Raw genomic sequence first — 22378 nt, 5'->3', positions numbered from 1 at the left:
ATCAAGAAAAATAATAAGTACCTGCGCTTGGATAAGCTGTCAAGAATTCAGCCTTCCTAACAAACGCTACAGACATGTTGTACTGCACATTCAGAAAATTTACCATTTTATGGAGTGACACAAATAACCTCGATTTTAACCTCACTTCTGCCACCAAAGTCTCTGCACAGCCATAATGTCTCTGTAGGAATTAACAACTCTTTTATTTATAACCACAAGTCAATGACTGCTATTCCTAGAGCATTGATGTCCCAACTCTGCCATTACATTCATTGCTGGCTTATAACAAGGATTGTCCAAGGCTGGGAACAGTAGGTCAAGTGGATGCAGATACAAATCCCTGTAAGGCTCATTTTACTCCTTATAAATATTATTTCCTCTTTTTATTGGCTGAGCAAGTTCTAATTTACAGTATCTGTGTCTATGATTTCCTTCTCCTATGAGTACTTGAGTTACACTTAGTTACAATTCTAACAGGGCCTTTGAAAGGCAACCATATTGTTTACATACTGGTACTGGATTTGGCATCTCTGAATTCTTTACTTTAAGTTTATATAGAAAATCAATTATTTTATAGGACATTTTTTGATTCAAAGTAAAATAGTCCCATTGTTAGTTTTCAAGTTTTTATGGAAACATTTGTGGGTCACTGCTAGTAATGTACATCCCATTTCAGTGTGATGCAACTAGCAATGGTTTCTAGCAAAACATGTAATAAACTGCAGAAACGTTGCTATAACCCATAGCAGTCATAGGCAAAGCATGTGACTGGTAGTTCTTTCCTTTCAAAAACAAGGTAATGTCTCATACCTTATATTTAATGTCATATCTTTATTAGAAACATGTATAATAGGACTTACCTGTGGACTGTAGACCTGTGCCACATGCCTCGCTGCCTCCTACAGTTCCCTGCCTCACAGAGTCCGGAACCAGCACACATGGACTCCATTGGTTTGTTTTCCACCTGTTGACAGTAAATTTTAATTAGGACTAGAAAATATAGGGACACCCTGTTGTAAAATGTAAGGATCATTCCTCAAGGACCAACACTCAAGGTGATCTACATAGTGATTGTCTGTATGCACCAAAACCATAAGATGTAAAGCAGATTTTATTAATACACCACTCATGTTAAAATACCCTATCCTATAAGTCATGCCAGGGCAGTATTGCTCTGGTATCATAGGAGTTAACCCTGAAAATATTTGGTCTCAGGCTCACAGAGACCCTTGATTGGATATCCCACCAGGGGGTTGTGGAAAGGTGACATCCATATCTGTCTTCTGAGACAATTTGGAGTCACACCATTTGGGCAGGAAAGATGGGCCAGTCAGTTGTTTTTGATCTGTTGATCAAGAAAAGGAGCTGTGAATCTGTAACTGCAGGGGGGATAGCTATGGGAAAATACATGGATTATAGGAAAGGATCCATATCTCTTCTGTCATAGGATTCACATCCTCATAACTCATATTTTGGTTATGAGGAGGTCACGTGCTTCCTAATGATGCCAAACAGGGCCAGCCTATACCTATCAGTTAGGAGGGATGGTTCCTGGGTGACTGGAACACAAGACACCCCTCATGTTTGGTATCATTCTGATTGCCCACATATGGATCACAACCTGCCACTATTTTCACTATAATATTGGGTACTAGCAAGTACCAATATTATATTGGGGAATCTTCTTTACTTACTGCGGCAATGTTAAATATAAATTAATACTTTTTTCCTTGTGCTCTAACAAACTCATTGTGCATATGAAAGCTTGTGCCTAAGTGTATAAACTCTTTGTATGTGTGGAAAGGGAAAGTTGCCTATTTATGATTTGAATAATTAGTACGGCTAGCAGGAAAGTGTGTTTGAATGTAAATTAACCCTTTGGCTGCTGGAGTGCTTGTTGAACTAGTAGGATCTAACCCTGACTACCCCTGATCTATCATAGGCGATAGTGTTTGATGTATTGTTGTAGTGTGAGTTATTACATGTTATATGGGATGGGCGAATTTTTTCACCTTGTTTTGCCGCAAAAATGATGCCCGTAGACATTTATGGCATTGTGCGTAAAAAAAAAAAAAAAGACGCGCGTCAAAATAATTTTGCCATGCGACCAAATTTTTTTGATGCCCATAGACTTTAATGGGCATCCACGACATTTCGCCTGCGGCAAATTTTTGGCAAAACGAAAAGGGTCAAATTCGCCCATCCCCTGTTATAGAGGGCAGGGGAATAGTCACATTAGGTTTCTATTGCCTGTTAATGATAGATTGTGGCATCAAATTCATTTTCTTGGTGTTGGTATGTTTTGGGGTGTCTGATGTTATTCTAACCCAGGGGTCCCCAACCTTTTTTTTACCTGTGAGCCACATTCAAATGTAAAAAGAGTTGGGGAGCAACACAAGCATGAAAAAGTCCCTTGGCTGCCAAATAAGGGCTGTGATTGGCTCGTATGTGGACTGGCAGCCTACAAGAGGCTCTGCTTGGCACTATACTTAGTACACTTAGTACTTTTATGCAATTAAAACTCGATTCCAAGCCTGGAATTCAAAAATAAGCACCTGCTTTGAGTACACTAAGAGCAACATCCAAGGGGTTGGAGAGCAACATGTTGCTCACGAGCTACTAGTTGGGGATCACTGGTCTAACCTATGTATAAGGTGATTGAGAGACTGAATGTAACCCCTTATAGCCAAACCCAAAAGTTACGTGTGGTTGAGAGTCCCGTTTTCGTGACACTATAAAAAAACAAAGCACAGTATTTGGAGGGGCTCCTTAGATAGATACATATATCATATTTCCATATATGGCCAGGTCATAAGGCCTTGGGAAATTGCCAGCTGCAGCTGGTATTGTGAAGTTATTAGTATTGGGTATCATATAGCTTCTAATCATTATATGCCTTTAAGGGAGAGTTCCCAGGAGTACTGCCAAAATTGGCATTAGAGTCAGTCTGTGTAGCATATAAGTAAGTAAAAGTCTCCTTTATGGTGTTTCCAAGCCCTAAACCAACTTATTAGGCACAAAAATATCACAATCTGGTATCACTTCATAGGGTAAATCTGCCTCCTAGCCAGTTAGGTCCCCTTTTAACATATCCCAATTATTGGCCCAGGCTCAGTCAATGAACATGCGCCTTCAAACTTTTCCAATTTTTCAACAAAGCTGTGTCTGCATTCAAGGGCCCTTTTCTATTCCTGTGCTGGACTCCCCAACAGCCGTTCTCACTATGCATATTCCTCAAGGAATTCCACCAGGGAACTCCAACAAGATTTCTAATCGCCTCAAATTTTAAAATAGGATGTATGATTTTATCATATCTTTTTTTATTGAAAAGTATTCTTGCTGTGGTGTGCCTTGTGAGTCTTGAGATGTGAAAGTTGCACATGCACATGAATTCAAAATACAACCTTTGATAAATGGGCGATGTCATGCATCTTTAAAGTAATGATGGATAATAAAAAACGGGAAAAGAGGATGCATTTTTCCATTATGAGTGTAAAAGGCTAACTTAAATTTCTTGTCAGTAAAAGAAAACACCATACCTGTAGTTGAGGCATATGGGAATATCCTCACACTCTCTCTCCTCATACAGGGTATCTGGGCATTCCTGCCCTCCATACTCAGCATCTTGGATTACTGTTCTGTAGCGGGACTGCTTCACAGAGGTGGCATTGCCTAAAATATTATTCACATAAAGTATATCACATAATACTGTATATTCCTATACAATAGTCAGACAAACATTGCAATTTTATTTCCCACAGCCATTTTTTGGATATGGTTCTCCAGCCATCTTTATCCGTGAGCTGTTTCTGCTCCACAAGCAATGGGGCCTGACAAAACAACAGTTGTATGTAGGAAATGTAGTGCAGTATTTCAAGATGGTAATTGTTTCAGCATACCCTAGTCACAAGTATTCAGTTGTTGAAGTACAACAATGATAGCCAAAGATGATCTAAGGAATATTATCAAGGAGACTATCAATTTTGTTTTGCCATGGACCAATCACTACTTCTGCCTCTCTACTCTGCTTTTTTAAATTTTTTAAAAAGTAGTACAGGTATAGGATCCATTATCCAGAAACCAGTTATTCAGAGGAATCTCCCAAAGATACCACCTAAATAATTCTAAATGTTTTACATGTTTTCTTTCTCTCTGTAATTATAAAACAGAACCTTGTAATTGATCTCATCTAAGATATAGTTAATCCTTATATCCAATCAATTCCATCCAGGGTGTATTGGAGGCAAAACAATCCTATTGGGTGTATTTAAAGGCATTTTCACCTTTAATTAACTTTTAATTTGATAGAGAGTGATATTCTGAGACAATTTGCAATTGGGTTTCCTTTTGTATTTGTGGTTTTTGAGTTATTACGTTTTTTATTTAGTAGCTCTTTAGTTTGCAATTTCAGCAAACTGATTGATAGGGTCCCAATTAGCCTAGCAACATGCACTGATTTGCATAAGAGACTGGAATATTAATAGGAGAGGGCCTGAATAAAAAGAGGAGTAATAAAAAGGAGCAATAACAATACATTTTTATCCTTACAGAGCATTGCTTTTTCAGATGGAGTCAGTGAACACCCTTTTAAACGCTGGAAAGAGTAAAATAATCCAAAAACTGTGAAAAAGAAAAAATGAAGACCAGTTGAAAATATACCTAGACGTAGACATTCCATAACATACAGAGGGGCACATTTACTAAGGGTCGAATATCGAGGGTTAATTAATTAATTTCGAACGTTTCAAAGGATTTTAATCCATCGATCGAAGGATATTCCTTCGATCAAAAAAAGCTTTGAAAACCTATGGGGAAGGTCCGCATAGGCTAACATTGTATCTCGGTAGGTTTAAAGTGCCGAAGTAGGTAGTCAAAGTTTTTTTTAAAGAGACAGTACTTCGACTATCGAATGGTCCAATCGTTGAACGATTTTTAGTTTGAATCGTTCGAATCAAAGTCGTAGTCGAAGGTCGTAGTAGCCTATTCGATGGTCGAAGTACCCAAAAAAAAAACTTTGAAATTCGAAGTTTTTTTACTTCGAATCCTTCACTCGAGCTTAGTAAATGTGCCCCTAAATGTTAACTTTAATTTGAACCACCCATTTAATGTTTAATTGATTTTTTAGTACACTTTTGGTGTGGTTATACAAATTACAGAAGGTCTTGGGTCCTAACAGCATTCTGCATATTAGTACCACTTCTAGTAACCCATAGCATCCAGTCACAGATGCTGTTGGTCACTTGGCTGAAAAGGAAATGTCTGATATAAGTCAATAAAGCAAGATCCAGTTATCTTAAGAGTTTATGTGGTGATGCCCTACTATACAAAGTGTAAGATTATTTTCTTAAATAGCATTCGAATTTATTCTGCTCATGTTCATAGCCCTAAAAAATAAACACAATTCCACTCAACAACGGGGATTCAAAATAATAATTGTTCTCATTCAGAGTAGCAGGTGCTGGAATAAAATATGCCTGACTTATGGGTTTTATTTCATAAATGTAGACGAACAGATCATTATGAGCTGAATTAGTGTTAATTTATTCCGACGCTGATGTTCCAATAAAAATTACAGATGGCTAAAAAAAATGCCGAAATCTGCTTTCCAAATGTAAAAATTAAATAGTTGCTGGTAAGGTAACACTCTCAACAAATGCAGCCAACCAGCCATCTGTACTAGGGGGGAATAAAGGCTTTAACTGTCCTTTATTTATATAGTGCTGATATATTATAAATCACTTTACAAAGATTGTTCATCATTTATATCGGCTGCTGTCCCAGTGGAGCTTACAGTTTATGTTTTCACATATTGTGTACACTAGGGACAGTATCATCAATGGGAGCCAATTAATCTACTAATGGGCGTTGGTACTGTGGGGAGGTACTGGCCCATTATTATCATCATTACCACTGCGTTATTGTCATCATTTATAGCACTGCAGATTAACATAAACCCAACAGAAGAAATTCTTCTGCCTCCCATAAAAATCATGGATTTCACCAGCTCTGGAATGGAGAATGGCTGTTATCCCGAAACCTGTTATCCAGAAAGCTGAATTACAGGAAGGCCATCTACCATAGACTCAATTTTAATAAAATAATACTATTCTTTAAACATTATTTCCTTTTTCTCTGTAATAATAAAACAGTGCATTGCAGTCAATCCCAGCTAAGATATAATTAATCCTTATTAGAGTAAAAACAACCCTATTGGGTTTATTTAAGGTATAAAGATCCAACTTACAGAAAGGCCCTTACCTAGAAAACTACAGGTTCCGTGGATTCTGAATAACAGGTCCCATACCTGTATATAACAATATGACTAGGCCAACCCATGTCTCCCCAATATCAGTATCTCTCTAAGGGATTTTCTATATCCATGCTGTCACATCCTCATGTCCTAGAAGGAAATTTCCACAGAACTGGTTGCAAGGTTTCCTTTACATCTCAAGCCAAAGAACAGAAGACCAGGGTCAAGCATTCACATCAACAATTGTGATGTCTTCTTCTCAGACCACCATATCTTCATTACTTCCTCTCCTGTCAACTGTGTCACAACAATCACACCAAGCTAAAGTAACTTCCTATGGCTGCCAAATTATTGGAAATGACAGAAGGGGAGAAAGCACATGGAATATTCTTAGGGCTATTGCCCATACATCTGTTATTCTGCAGCAGAAAACTTATATTGAGCCAGTTCATTGGGCTACTGCATCTTGATCCCTTGGCACGATGAAAGGTTACAAACATACATAAAAGAGAAAATTGATCAATGCACATTCCTTGGCGCCCTGTTTCACTAGTAATTTAGTATCTATGCAAGTGCATATATTTTAAACAAAAGAATAAAATTTGCTAATGGACCACGACTACATGGAAGTGCTTTCATTCTTTACAATGTCCGTGAATAACAGCCCATGAAAAATTAGTTTGAGCTGTAATTAAGCGCAGTTACAGTTACTTTACCTCAATAGTCCTTGTCCATTGCTAATGCATTGTGCGTGGGATTTAAATACTTAAAATACTATCATTTTGCAATGCCTGCATGCTGAGATATGTTTTCTGCATAATGACAGACTTCAGGGAAGCTCTCATTGACAATGGCGTCTACTGCCCTCTAATTTTCTTGCTCATCTAAATGCTCTTCTCTTTTTGTCTTAGAAGCTCATTATTCCACAATTCAAATGTATTCTCCCAGTTATGAAGTGAACTTCTTGTTCCTTTTGATCTTCCTATAATGTCCATTTCTGTGTCCCGAGGAAAGGCAAACTATCGCCTAGCACAGCATTTCCATAGCAGCAGCAAAGGAACGAAAGTGCCATCTACAATGGATGCTGTAAGATGAATTTAACTCTTAGATTCTAGTTACTGCAGTAATGACAGCACCAACTGTCACCAAATGCTGAAACTATAATGCTCTGGAGGCTTAGCTAAAGAAAAATATTAAATCAGGAGTTCTTTAGTCATTTTCCCATTTTATAAGTACTTACCAGGCAGGCATGATGTTGGGCAAGGGGTCCATTCACTAAAAAGGGTGACAATACAGTCTTTTTTGCATGGGAGGAGACAAGGACGGATTGTTTCAGGTTTTGTAGCCTCAGGGCACCTGTAAATAAAGGAATGAATAAGTCAACTAGACTCACTCATAAGAGTTTATTTAGAAATGGGAGCACAAATGCAAAATGCAAAATCTCAGACATTTGAATGCAATTGCATCTTTTACTCAGTACTTGGATCTATTGCCAAAATGCCACTGTCTAAATTAGATGCAAAGTGCAGAACACACAGATGCAACTAGGCTCTCTAATGCTTCCTGCTCCTGGCATATTGAAGGAACAGCGCTGATAAAACTTGGATATGCTTTAAAGGAACCCAGCACATAACAATTGTTTCTACCACAGGGGATGCAGATGAACAGAGCCTTTAAAATTTAAAACGGGACAGCTGCTGAACAAAAAGCTAAATATTTTTTTTTTAAAAAAGAGCAAATAATAAAAATCTAAGGCCGATTTCAGAATAGCACTCTTTAGATCCTACTAAATGTAGTTTTAAAGATGAGCAACCTCTTTAAGCTCATGAATGTGACATAGAATTGGGGGACACATCTGCTGATTTTATGCCACTGGAATTCATTTGATAGGTGCCGTTTAATGCGGGTTCAAACCTAATGCAAAGCCCAGTTGTACAAACTCTGGCCAGGAATGAAAAAGCTTCTGGTGTGAGCTTTAATTCATGCAATGTTGCCCCTTTGAAACTCCAGAACTTGACCCCTATTCATAGTAAATGAATGCTTAAGTGGATCATTTATCAAAATCCGAATTTTTCTGTTTTTTTTTAAATAAAAAAATTCAACCAAACTAGAATCCATGATTTGACCTTATATATTGTTGAAAAAGAATGATTTAATCAGATCGGGGGAAAACTTGATAAAATCGAGCAAAAATCTGGATCTTACGATTTTTTCTGAGGGTTTTTTTAGGGCTATTTTCTAAGAAAATTTTTTTCCCAAAAAGCCTGAAATAGTTGGATTTTCAGGCTAATTCTAGCACAGATAACAGAAACTTCCAAATAGGATAGGGACCTCTCCCATTGTCTTATAAACAATCCCAAAAAATTCAAGTTTAAAAAAAAAACACCCTAAGGGGCAGATTTATCAAAGGTCAAGTTGAATTTTCAAATGAAAAGCTTTCAATGAAAGAACTATTTTTTGTGTACTTCGACTAGGGAAAATTCTATTTGAATTTGAATACACCCAGGGGCACATTTACTAAGCTCGAGTGAAGGATTTGAACTAAAAAAACTTGGAATTTGAAAGGGTTTTTTTGGGTACTTCGACCATCGAATAGGCTACTTCGACCTTCGACTATGACTTCGACTTTGAATCGAACGTTTCGAACTATAAATCGCTCGACTATTCGACCATTCGATAGTCAAAGTACTGTCTCTTTGAAAAAAACTTCGACTACCTACTTCGCCACTTTAAACCTACCGAGCAGCAATGTTAGCCTATGGGGACCTTCCCCATAAAGTTTCTAAGCTTTTTTTGATCAAAGGAAAATCCTTCGATCGATGGATTAAAATCCTTCGAATCGTTCAATTCAAAGGATTTAATTGTTCAATCGAACGATTTTTCCTTCGATCAAAGTATTTGTGGTAAATCCTTCGACTTCGATTTTACTTCGATTTTACTTCGATTGTCGAATATCGAGGGTTAATTAAGCCTCGATATTCGACCCTTAGTAAATGTGCCCCTCATTGTATAAATACAAAATAAATAGTATATAGATATATATATATATTAATCTAGGTGTGGAGGAACATAAATAACTATCATAAAATTATAAAATGCAAGAGAAGGTGTTTTTGTGGGAGACGTTCACCTTTAAGTTAACTTAGTAAGTTATAAAATGGCCAGTTCTAAGCAACTTTTCAATTGTTCATCATTTTTTAAAGTTTTTGAATGAGTTGCCTTCTTCTTCTGACTCTTTCCAGCTTTTAAAATAGGGGTCAATGACCCAGCAGCCAAAAACTGCTGAACAAAAGAGCTGCTGGATAAAAAGTGAAATGATTTAAAATAAAAGTAATGAAAAAATGAAGAACTATTGCACTCTCTACATCATACTAAAAGTTAACTCAAAGGTGAACACCCCCTTTAAGTTTTCTTTTTCTCGGCTGGAGTCAGGGACTGAAATTTTCTTTTTTAATCACCTTCCCCCCAATTTATTTCCCAGTCCACTCTAGCGCTCTGATTCTGCCATTTGATAAGTAAGCAGAACAAAGGTGGGAAAGCTGGAGAAAAACATCTCATTACAAGCAGGTGAGCAAGAGACTTCAGCGTTATATTATAACTCTTAGTCACAAAAATGACAGAAATCTATTATCATGAGTGTGGGAACAGGCATGCAGAGAGGAATGAATGATGGAGCAAACAAGCTGACACCAGGAGCTTGGAGAACTGAATGGGAGGCAGCGGCGAAGAGGGAACATAGGGACAAATACATTAAGTCAGATAGAATAGAAATGCAGTAACAGGGACGGTTATAAGTCAGGCAGAGATCCTTTATTAGAAGGACAAGAAAGGAAAAGTCAAGCCAAGTATCTGTTTAAGATAAAGAGATGCACTGAAACATTTAGGACAAGTATAGATGAGCAAAACATTAGAGTTCTGCATTAAAGCAGCATGACCATATGATTCATTGGGCACAAGTCTGTACTAATGCAGCCCACTATGGGACCCTGGAATTTCTGCCACATTCATGTAGTAGAATCTCCAGGGTTCCCTTGTGCCTAAAGACACACTCATTTCATAACAAGCACTCAATGCAAAAAAGTGGAAGTGTAAGGAGCCTGTTTGGACATAACTACACAATAGCATCAGTATGCACAATGCCACACTTGCATTCAGAAATGTGACCATGGAAGCAAAAAATAACAATTTCAAGCAAAAACAGAAGAGAATTCTTATTAGAGAATTCTTTTGAATACATACAGTAATTAAGCATGGGTCAACCACCTTGCAGAGGAAGGGCTACATAAGAATAATATTAAGATGCTTATAAAAGTTCCCTTTAATTACTGAATGAGCCACCCCAATCCCCTCAAACCCCCCGCCCCCCCCCCCCCACCTTATCTTTTCATACTTTCTACCATCCCCTGTAATCTGAACCACTGTTTTTTTATCAGTTTTATTATTATTATTTTTATACCAGCAGCCTTGAAACAGTGCATTCAGGCTGCCATGAAAGGTGCTTGGCTGTAGCTCTAACTAAGAGAACTGAGAAGTATAATTGTCTTTTATTTATGAAACTTCTTTAGTTCTCAGGGTTTAGAATAGACTTATAGACCAGCAAATAAAACAAACAGTATATAGGAAGAGTCAGAAGAGACCTTAAAGGACCAGATGTACTATGTCATATTGAAAATGTCTCAAATGGTTTGATCTTGTTTTATTCTACCTGCAGTAAACATATCAAAGCTAACTGCTGATTGACTGCTATGGGTTGCTGCACTAGGGTCTTATTGCCTCCATGGCCCCTACATTACAATGTTAAATATTTGCATTAAAAGATGTCAAAAGAGGGCATGGTCTAACAGTGAAGATATAACATGGTTGGTATAAAGACAGGAGAAAGGGGCCCTAAATGGCACATAGCAGGGAATACTCCTTATTATCCTCATCGCCTGTACTGAGTGACAACATAAGTCTAGGCCAGCATACTGTAGGTATCACCCAGTATGAAACACAATTCAGCACACCTCCTACTGAAGCATCCTATTTATTTTTTTTGCATTCTATGTATTTCCCCCCTTGGCACTTACACAGGGTGTTCCCACAATGCAGTTGTGTGATGACAAACAAGGGACATTGCATTGGGATTGGTTAAACTTCAGTGTTCTGCTTCCTTTACATTTCTGCTGAAGACTTGGGCTACAAAACAGACCCATAGAGATAGAGGCCCACCAGGATTTCCCCCAGTATCCTTGCATGCCACCCAGTGTACAGAGAAATACCAATGCAATATGCAGGGTCAGAGTCGTCGACTTCCAGTCAAGTATTTTTTATTTTTTACCTTAGGCCTGTGCAACACCTGTATTATCTAGCCCTTGCTTCATGGTTGTGAAAGTGGCCACTGGATATCAGTCACCCTTATGAGCCCAGTCCTACCCTGTACTAAGCACAGCTACAGCCTCATAATAGATGCCTTGAGCTATGCCAGTTTAGGCATTCTAATGTACTCATTCAACAAGAATTCAACAAGAATAAAGTGGCCCTTTACAATCTAGAATTAATTTGTTCTTGGAGTTGAACAACAGCAGGGGTCTGCAGGTTGGGGATCCCAATGGGGAAATAGAGGAATATGCTCTGTTATTACATTAAATTGATAAAATTGTTCCTGTATCATAGTGTAATTGCTGAATTGCCACTGCTTTCCATGCCTGCGCATTTACAGCTCTGACTGTTGTACCGCAGCTTCATCTCACTAAATGCAGCCCAGAAAAGCCTGTCACCTTCTTTATTGCTGTAATTCTCTATCTAGCAATAAGGAATCATTTAAGGGACAGTATCTTTTTCATCCCACAGACACAGCAATTACCGTAATAGTTGTACATACAGTGTTGTTTTCCTCTAAATGAAAATAAGGATAGAAACACCAAAAAATTATTTACATGCATAATTTGTAATCTATTAACAGTAAATATGACAGAAAGACTGGGATTTATAATAGGCTATAACCCAAGGGCTACTGACTGCAACACTATTAATTACTTCAGGGCTCATGTATGAGATGCATGGTCCTCTAAAGCGAGAGAAAAACGCTAAGATAAAACTTTGATTGCCTTCAATGTGTTTAACAAAATTTTCTGCGGTTTTGCAAATCTTTTGGCGAAACAGGACAGATTCACTCATCCCTACAGAGTGCAAAATGCAGATTTAGACACAGGTTGTCCTTTTTTTACCTACAATATAGTTTTTTTTTTTTTAACGTAATGCAACGTAATTGCAGCCGAGTGCAAAATTGGATTCGGTACAATACAATGCATCAAAATAAGTGCAATTGAAGATGTATGCTATGACGAATCAGAAGCAATAGCATTCAAATTGTGCCAAAGTGTGGATTTTTAGTGTTTGCCGTGATATCATGTTTGAACCCAGGAAGTAACTCCAGCATAAGAGGGGAATCTCAATTGTTCCTACATCACATGCTGAGTAAACTGTGGTACTTACTCATTATTTGCATACATGTGAACCAACATGGCTGCCCACAAAGGGCATTTTCTTAAAACATGTTTTTATCTTTTTTAATGATAAGCGCCTTCTAAAGGATGGTGTGAACTGACGCAATATTTGCATCCATTTTGGTGTGACCACGTTTTCTCTTGCGGTTGTCAATGAGACCTATATTCTTGTACCTTTTTTCTTTAATTACTTGCAAGTTTTGACAATAAGGACATTATTGTGTAATTTGCTAGGATCAAGTCAGTTGCAGCTATTGGTACTATGCTATGGGAATCCTGGAATTACCACTATCTCAGGCTAAACACAGTGGTTCTGAGTGCAACTTCAGGAAAGTGCAAGTAGTGTTATTGGACACAAATGCCTTTAATGAATGGAGCCATTGAGCTTAATTCATCCATTTTTGCTAAACAGCAACTGGGACTGTAGCCCTTTTGTTTTCTGCTATAAAACATCGATAATACTTTATATCTTAAGTGGCTGGAGAGGCTATGACTGTTAATATGTGTCTACTCCCAGGGCCGGATTAAGACAAGCGGAGCCCCAAGGCCGCATGGTCCAGGTGCCGGCTTCTTCTTCCCTGCCACCGCACTTTCATGCACCGGAGCACTGGGGAGCTTTGAATCCCCAGTGCCCCTTATGGATGTGGCCGGGCGGCCCCTAAAATGTTGCTGCCCTAGGCCCGGGCCTTTGCGGCCTCACCACAAATCTGGGCCTGTCTACTCCAGAGTTACACATACTGTATATATCAGCCAATATTTTACAATAACACCACTTTAAAAGCTTGAGGCTGAACTGGCCTTTCATAAAGTCAATAAGTCACTTTGTGGACCCAAGCCATGGTGGATCCCCACTGTATGACAAATGCCATCAACTCTCTTATGTATGACACTGAGAATACATTTGTCCCTGTATATCAGGTTCCCAGGTGGGCCCTAGGAGTACCAGTTTTTATTCACACACAATACCTGTAGTTCACAATAACTGATTTCACTGCCACTGCCGGATGTTTTAGCTTTTTATGTTTTCAAGAGCAAACTAGTGTGCAATACAGTCCATCTGACTCTGCTTCTTCTTCTGCCAAATAAATTGCTATAATCTAAAGTCATTACATCTTTAAGTCAGCCGTGGTCTGTGATGGAGCATTTAGAGTTCAGCGACTTCCTTATGAGAGCGGCGAGCGTGTTCCTTCCATGATGATTTTATCTGCATGAGCAATTTAATCATTTTGTGGAGGGCTCATTTACAAACAACCAAACAAGCATGATATTAAACATTAAATAGGAAGTAGAACCATGGAATAAGTTATATTTATCATCCTTTTATGTGCCCTTAAGTAGACAGTAAAGTATGAGAGCCAAGCTATTGTGTGCATAGAGTACCCATTCACAAAAACAAAAGAAGGTACAGTATACTGAACACAGATTATTCTACATAGACATATGCTTGACTTAATTGGCCAATTAGTATCTTTCAGCAGGTACAGTGTAATCCAGTAACCTACAGCAGCCAATCAGCAACAGCTTCCCACTGGTTCCCAAGAGACTGGGCTGCTCTTTTGAGCTACTGAGAATTTCCCAGCAATATGGAACTCATGCATGCATGTAAGTAGAAATATATTTGAGGAGAGGGAATAAAGCAGTGTTTCTAATCCTTTTTTGCAAACTTCTTACACATTAATTTGGACAATTTACTTGGCAAACCGAAAACTGGTTCTAACTAGTAATGCCCCTCCTTTAAATCATTATTTTATATTGTAGAAAAATAGGTAATTTACCCCAGGTTACATTTGGTAGAAACCCCTAGCTATCACTTGTGCCCATGTGTGAATTATGCTCAACAAAATCCAGAACAAGAAGTTGAAGGATGTACCTCCTGGTGATTTATAACGTGTGTATCTAAATGATGTGCAAGATAAAAGGCAGGTAGGCTATTACCCTGACCAGTACAGCTCTGACTAATGCAGTCAGCATTGTATCCTATGGGCAAGCAGTAGGTCTCTACACTACAGAAAATAGCCATTTTTTGCACTTTGAACAATGCATTCTACATTGTTAATGACCCCCTACTGTCACTTTATTTAGGGGATCGGAAAGGTCAGAAGAAATCATTTATTCACCCCTGATTGATGAAAGGGACACAATGTGCTGTCAAATGCTATATGAAAAGCATGCAACGCAATTTTCTCCATTTTCCAAAATGCACCTATTTAAGCTTAAAGAGTGGATATTACAGATTAATTGAGTATAAACTGAAATTGGAAGAAAGAAGATTTCAGAAGAATGGTCAGTATACTGTAATGAGTCATAAGTCATAAATCATAACCTGCCATTTCCTACACAATTCGGTTGTATTAATTCATGAAGTGTTATTCATATGCATAAATAATGTTTGTTTGTTAATTAAACAATACTGATTTAGCCAAGGAATAATCCAATTACAATGTAGACTCAGGAAGGAATTACTTTAATTAAATTGGCACCTATTTATGATATATTATTTGAGTGTATTTACCTGTTGCTGGTGATAAAACCAACATTGCTCTTGACACAGAAGACTTTCCGGGACTGTATCCCCACTCGATTTGCGCTGTCCCCTTTCCAGCTTACTGTAGAGGTATTTAATGTTGTTATTAATGGGTCTGCAGTACAGGTACCCCAAGGGGTGACCTCCCAGTAAAATGTTGAGCAGGGATGGTCATTACACAAGCGATATTCATATAATGCCTGGCTAGGAGGACAAGGTTTTCCACCTGCAACACAAAGATGTTTTATTAATATTAATGGACTTACCATCACTATACATTTAAATATTGGCCACATATAGTATTCGATTTTTAACATAGCAGATAAAGAATCCAGTAAAACAATAACCCAATGGATACCTCAGTATGTGTATGTGGTTAGCAGCCTACTTTTATGCCTGAAGCACCCTAGTGCAATGTGCTAAAGCAAAGCAGCCCAATGGCCAAATACCTGAATTTGTGCAGTTTTGCCTTCCAAGCGGACTACATATATGGTTGTCAATCAGCCTCATTAAATAGATAGCAAAAACAGATTGTCGCAAACATAACTGCAGAAGCTGAAATCTAGATTTTCTCATACCTACATGTCAATGAAAATTCACCTCTTTCAGGGCAGAAACAGACAGGAGGAAAAAAGGAGACGGAAGACCATTTATGCTCCAGGAAAGTCAGCGCTGACATCCCAACAGACAGAATTTAAAGGGCAGCTTTCAAATAAGTGAGACTTAGAACATGTATTTCTGTGTCAATCTGGCTAGAAAGTTCATAGTCTGGAGGCCACCAAGAAAATATCTACTCAGTTGGGCATATTAGCATAAGGCAAACAGGTCTGCCATCTACTATTTGGTGATGCTTATTTGTCAGTTGCTACAGTACCTGTACTCGGCATTACCCAGGTTCTTTGAATGGAAATAAAATATTTTCATCCCAATTACAGTGACATTCATATGTTAGCAGGACACACGAATTAGTCGTTGAAAAGTTGCAATTTTACTAATTACACCTATTTAGCCAGAACTCATTCTTTTTTCCTGTCCGTGGACCGCGCTGCCTCTGTGTTATCGACTTGCCTCTATTTTTAGATTTCAGACACAAATGGCAATCAATCTATTGATTCCAAGTTAATAGAGTAATGCATGGTCAGTATCATTTATGTTGTGAATGTTTAAATAGAACAACAATTGGACAAATATTAGGAGAAACACAGTTTGCTTTGGTTCCCGTAAAGTCTATTTCAAGCAATCGGAATACAGACTTAAGATAATTTGATAACAGCATCTATTTAGAAAGCATTTAAAGAAGAACAACATATTTTTGTACAACAGATTTCAACTAGAAGGTAGGAAATGCCCGTGTTCCATTTTTCAAGAGTTTCTCTCAAACTCAGAGGAATGTAAAAATAGTTGTTGATGCTGTAATCGGAAGTTTAAAGCAGTAACATTTTACTGGAATGACACTATTTCCATAGTATAACAAAGAACTCTAAATTATTAATGAATTGTAAAAGATCGAATTTTCCTGAAAGACATTCTTTATTCTCTAATAGGAAAGAATTGGCAGGTATATTGGCAGGTCTCAGCTGAAAAACAAACGTAATATTTATTATCATTGAAAAGGACATAGGAGTTCTTTATATACACCGGGAATAGTGAAAAACAAAACACATAAATAGTACCATGTTAGAAATCCCTTGGAAATAAAAGCTTCCAAAAAAAATTGAGGTTTTCCCAAATTCAACCAATTTTCCTGTAAAAACGATAACAGTTTATTGGTGTGGTAATTAGGCCTTATTTTAAGTATTTGTGGTATGATCCCCTAAAATCAATAGAATTGCAATTACAGCTGTAAACTGTAGCTGCCTATACTTTACCATTATGTATTAAAATGTTGGTACAGTATACAAATTGCTCAATTTCTGATCTAGGTGTTAATCAACAGCCATAGTTTATCTACTAAAGTAAATTAAAGGCATGCACTGCATATAGGCACAATATTTATTTAACCACAAAACATAAAACCCCATTAAAAAAAGCCATGGCCCTGAAGGATTTTCTGATTAACATGCAATTAGCTATAGTACTCCTCAGCTCAGAGCTCGCCAGTGGTTACTGAGAGAAGAAGATAAATGCCAGATGGGCTGAGTATCTGTTTCTCTCTATGAGCCACAGGGACATGCTTCGGTTAACAGTTTCACCATTAGCAGAAGTAAGAATGACTCACCTTCCCCGGGATTTGCAAGAATGGACCGGATCCTGCTTTGTTTCCCTTCTGTGTTCTTAGCAGAGCAGGAATGAGAACACGGAGACCAGTCTGACCACTCACTAATTACACAATCTTGGCTACAAGGCACTTTACAGACCAGTTGGACAGGGGGGTTATCCACACAGAGCTCATCTGAGACCATTTTTCCTGTGTTAGAAAGAGAGGAAATGAAAATACAGCCAGAGTTACCCATGAGTGATGTACCAGCCTATCAAAGACAGTTATTTCTGCAGCCATTTGTAATAGAGAGAGGTGAGTCAATGCTCATGAACTTATTCATGGTAACAATGGATGCATCTTTAACTTACTGTAAAGGTTCCAAGGTAATGTAGAAAAGCTGATGGGCCCCAGTTTTAGAAACAAATATATGTTGTCCAGCCTGTTACCTTACATCTATACAGGCACACATTTTAAATTAAGTATAAAGAGAGGAGAAAACCTGATGAGTGGAAGACAATATTAGGATAATGCTTTACCTTGGGGAGAGCAGGTACAGGTAAGCAACCCTAATGGGCCTCTAGGTGCTGCAAGTAAATAAGCTATACTTTAACAGTTCAGGCTGTAAGGGGATATTCAGTAGTTTGGTTAGCTGTTCCTCTTAAGGCAAAGTTCATTATAGAAATACATTTTAATTGGGGATGCACCGAATCCAGGATTCGGCCTTTTTCAGCAGGATTCGGCCAAATCCTTGTGCCTCCCTGAACCGAGTCCTAATTTGCATATGTAAATAAGGGTCGGGTAAGGAAATCAAATGACTTTTCGTCACAAAAGAAGGATTTTTTCCACTTTTTCCTTTCCTGTCTCTAATTTGCATATGCAAATTAGAATTTGGATTCGGTTCGGTATTCGGCCGAATCTTTCACCAAGGATTCGGGGATTCCCAAATAGTGGATTTGGTGCATCCCTAATTTTAATGTGATATAAGTATAGATTCTCTGAGCATTTTTTTATATATATCACTGTCTTATGTGTTATTTATTGATTTTAGGAGCCAGAAATCATATTAATCTCGAGTGAAGGCTTTACTGTTAGTATTTTATATGTTGTCTATTCATGCTTGCTCCTATTTAGCTTCCAAAATATTATTCAACAGTTGCCTGCATTCATTAACGTTCTCCTGTTCTCTACAGAAAGTATAATATATCCTAGCAACTGGCAGGGAAATAATACACAGAGATGGTCTTTTGCTAAGACCATTCTTTAAGGAATCAGTTGGGAGGCATCAGAATGTTCTTGATGGTGATTTAGGCACAGTTTGCAACAAGAAGATAAAATAATGACTTTATGGAGATATACCAGCCTACAGAAAGTAAACTAAGAAACAGCTAAACAATGACTATGATTATGATTGTTCAAGTGTATATTGTTTCAAGAGCAAACAAAGCCATTCAAGTGGAACTCATTGTTATGCTCCATCAGGGAGACTTTTCTGTGACAAAATAGGAATCTCATAATCCTGGCAAGATGTGCCGATACACATTCCATAAAGAAAGAAAACATAAAGCAGTTCATAATGCAGTTCAAACAAGACATTCTGTGCTCTCATTATTGTAAAAGTTACACAAATTATTTCTAAAAATTGTACTGACAACCAACACAGGAAAACATGGCTTAATTATTAAGACAATGATGACCTGAATTAAAGCACCTGCAGCTGTATCTGATAATCCAAACTGTACAGATAATTTATCAGTTAATTTAGGCCCCTTAAAATGTATTTTCTGAAAGACATTTTTTCGAGGAAATCCTTACACCAATCAGAGGGCACAGAGTAATGATTATGAGACCTGGTGTTGGTAAAAGCTTCTCCAATAATATTTTCATCAACAATGTGATTTAATGTAACAAAAAAAGCTATAATTTGTTTTTATCGTATCCTTCCTTTCATCTCAAGCCATCTTATGTACAAAAAGATTTAGCAGGAAAGCTAAAATAACTAGCAGCAAAGTAATTAGACACCCATTTTCATAATTACTATAATGTGGACGGACATTTTCTTGCTAATGCTTTTGCTATTTTTTTTTAAAAAAACAGCATATGAAATAACGATGGCTTTGTAAATGTTTGTTTTATCCACATATTGTCAACTGTATATAAAATACAATTGGATGGATAGTTGAGTCTGAAAGAAATAGTTATTTTCATTTTGAGTATTCACATCATGAGTATTCACATCAGGAGTCGTTTGTTTGGCAATGTTTGCTTGATGACAGTTACATCTTTTTCATACATGTCTTTTTCATATTATTCTCATTTCATTTACAACAAACCTCCACCTTTGCTGAGTCAGTTCAAAATAATTGATCTTCTGCCTTATTTTATCATAGTGTCTCTCAAGTTAAATATGTTTCAATTGCAATCTGTAGGACATTATTTAGTGTCTTTCTTGTTACTTCTTCAAACTCAAGATTCCATAAGAGCAATACCTTTCCTACAGAATCCACTACCACCAAATATCACAGATCTTGCTAAAATTTATTTTAGAAACTGGAGGATGCTCATAGGCAAAATATTGGAGTTTCTTAAGGGAACCTAACAACTTTGTATTTCTTTCTCCAATTCATTTGACTTACTTGGAAAAAATCTATTGATAGATTTTTCATGAAATTTGTGGAAAATGCCCATAATGGATGTACATGGTATCATGCTACTTCAGTGGAAAACAGTGCAGACAATAAATAAAAATGAATTTTAGGGTTAGAATTATAAACATTATACCAATCTCTTTTTATTGGAATTTGCATTTCCAAATTCAGAGTTCAAGAATTATCAATCAGAAAACATTCAACGATTTTTGAACAAAGGAATTCAAGATAATGTAACTGGATTTTTCTTTCAATTCAAGTTTTCTCTATTATTACATAGACATTGTTTATTTGACACAAACTGTATGGATTCTGAACTCACAAAGAGCCAGAACCAAGAACAAAGAAATCACAGGGTTTTTGTAGATGTACGTATGACACAAGAACATATGTGTAGGGGAGTGAAAGGGAGTTACCGGTGGAAGAGCATAGAGATATAGAGATACAGCCAAACAGGTGGCTCTGCCTCAAGGCCAGGGTACAAGTGACGAAGGCTAGCTTGAGAACAGAATCCATCCAAATCAGGGGGGTTCACGGGGGAATCTGCATAGACTCTCTCTGCATATTCTCTCTTACTAATGATCAAAAAAGTTTAAAAATTGCTTAATCAAGAAGAAAGAATATCCATAGTCCCAAGAGGAGTTCATAATAGATCATTGCCAAGGAACTGTTTATGGCATGATAGCAGATCAAAAGATCCCTCCAAGACGAAATTCTGCACATCTGTAGATGAAGACTATACCTTCTCAATCGGTACTTTCCAAACTGTGGGACTGTCCAAGGATAGATGTTAAGATTATTGAGTGTTTACTGTCTTAAATATGCAGATTCCAGAACATCACAAGGTAAATTATGTTCTTTAAAGGATGTACTGTAGCTTACCTAATGCTTCATCATCTCTTGCTTTTTTTGGGGTCTGTTTTCTTAAGATATGTATTTGCAATTATTTCAGTTTATCAGTGCATAATTGTATTTAGATTTTTTTTTGTTTTCTTTTTTTATTAATCAGTTGTAGCAATTAAATATTAGATGTTAAAGAGTATGCAGTAAAATATGTATCTTTGTTTTACATCCAAGAAATGATAACAGTCCTGTTACAAAAACATCTTCACAACAATAGCTGCACAAGGGGAAAGAGTAAGAAATGTGTTTGTCTTAAAATAAACTATAATTAAGAAAATAACAGAATAACAATACAGTTTAAATAATACCAACGATTGAGACCTAGAGAGTTCTGCTTAATTATATTAAATATCGAGCATACATTGTAAGTAGGCATGTACATTGTTACATTATTAGTTGGGATGGAGTTGAATAGATGTTTTCCCAATAAAGTCCTTCCAGGGTAACCAAACAGTGATATAGTCTAGATAGTTATTATGTTATGATGTTGTGATTTCTTCCACAAGACAGATATTCACAATTTGATACCAATGTTCCTTTTTAGGTGGGTCTTCTTTTCTCCAATGCATTGGAGTAAGTGTTTTGGCAGCCATCAAAAACTGGAGTTGGATAGTGCATTTAGTGGGATCTATATTTTAAAGTTTATGGTACAGCATTATTAAAGAGGCAGGCAGTACAACTGGACAACCAATTATTTCAGTACTAATCATAAAGATACAAGATGAACTTGCCCAGAAATTTTTCAGTTCTGGACACAAGTATCAGATATGTATTAAATTACAAATACCTTACGCACATCTCCAGTAACAGTCAGTGGGAAACAAGTTCAGTACCATCTACAGGCGTTCTGTACCATCGCGATTCTTGTTCTGTAATTTTTTATGTTTAAATTAGTTTCCCATGCTGTAGTATAAGAAGGAATATCTGAGTATTTATAGTCCCTTTATAATTTGTAAGTTAATGCTAGATTCCAGATTTTGTGTCAATAGAGTCAGTAGAGATGGGTAGGGTGCTAGGTAGAATTTCTGAATAATCTAATTCCATATTTCTAAGCAATTACTTTTCTGTAACCACAGTAAGGCCTTTAATTGGCCGGTAAACCATGTATCCTCCAAAAGTCTCCATCTTACCATAGATTATTTTGTAAATTCCAAAATTTTAGCCTGCTTACTTGATAGTATGTTTCAAAGTCTAGTAGACTCAAACATATCTATATATGTCATGCCAATAAACACCAAGAAAAATATAACGTCCATCACATTAGAACATCTATTTCTAAATGTAAACATTCATAAAGAGCTTTTGATATACAATGCTTTACATCCTGTAATATTAGCTTAAAAAGAAAAAAACACTGTAGAACTTTCT

At 37.1% G+C, this 22378-nt stretch overlaps 1 protein-coding gene across 3 annotated transcripts in view; it reads right to left on the bottom strand.

The window, feature by feature from the left end:
- The window catches only part of thsd7b.S (thrombospondin type 1 domain containing 7B S homeolog), a 209509-nt gene that overhangs the window by 83145 nt on the left and 103986 nt on the right, over positions 1 to 22378 (bottom strand). For all 3 annotated transcript variants that reach the window (XM_041578308.1, XM_041578310.1, XM_041578309.1), the window contains 5 exons: positions 17481 to 17669; positions 15251 to 15488; positions 7491 to 7606; positions 3540 to 3672; positions 861 to 964 (listed from right to left, as the gene is read on the bottom strand). In XM_041578308.1, coding sequence (XP_041434242.1) covers positions 861 to 964; positions 3540 to 3672; positions 7491 to 7606; positions 15251 to 15488; positions 17481 to 17669 — 780 coding nt within the window. The remainder of the gene's footprint in view (positions 1 to 860; positions 965 to 3539; positions 3673 to 7490; positions 7607 to 15250; positions 15489 to 17480; positions 17670 to 22378) is intronic.

The sequence above is a fragment of the Xenopus laevis genome, chromosome 9_10S, assembly GCF_017654675.1.
Source record: "Xenopus laevis strain J_2021 chromosome 9_10S, Xenopus_laevis_v10.1, whole genome shotgun sequence".
NCBI lineage: Eukaryota > Metazoa > Chordata > Amphibia > Anura > Pipidae > Xenopus > Xenopus laevis.
The sequence above is the reverse complement of the archived record's forward strand: the minus strand, read 5'-3'. Positions and strand labels throughout refer to the sequence as shown.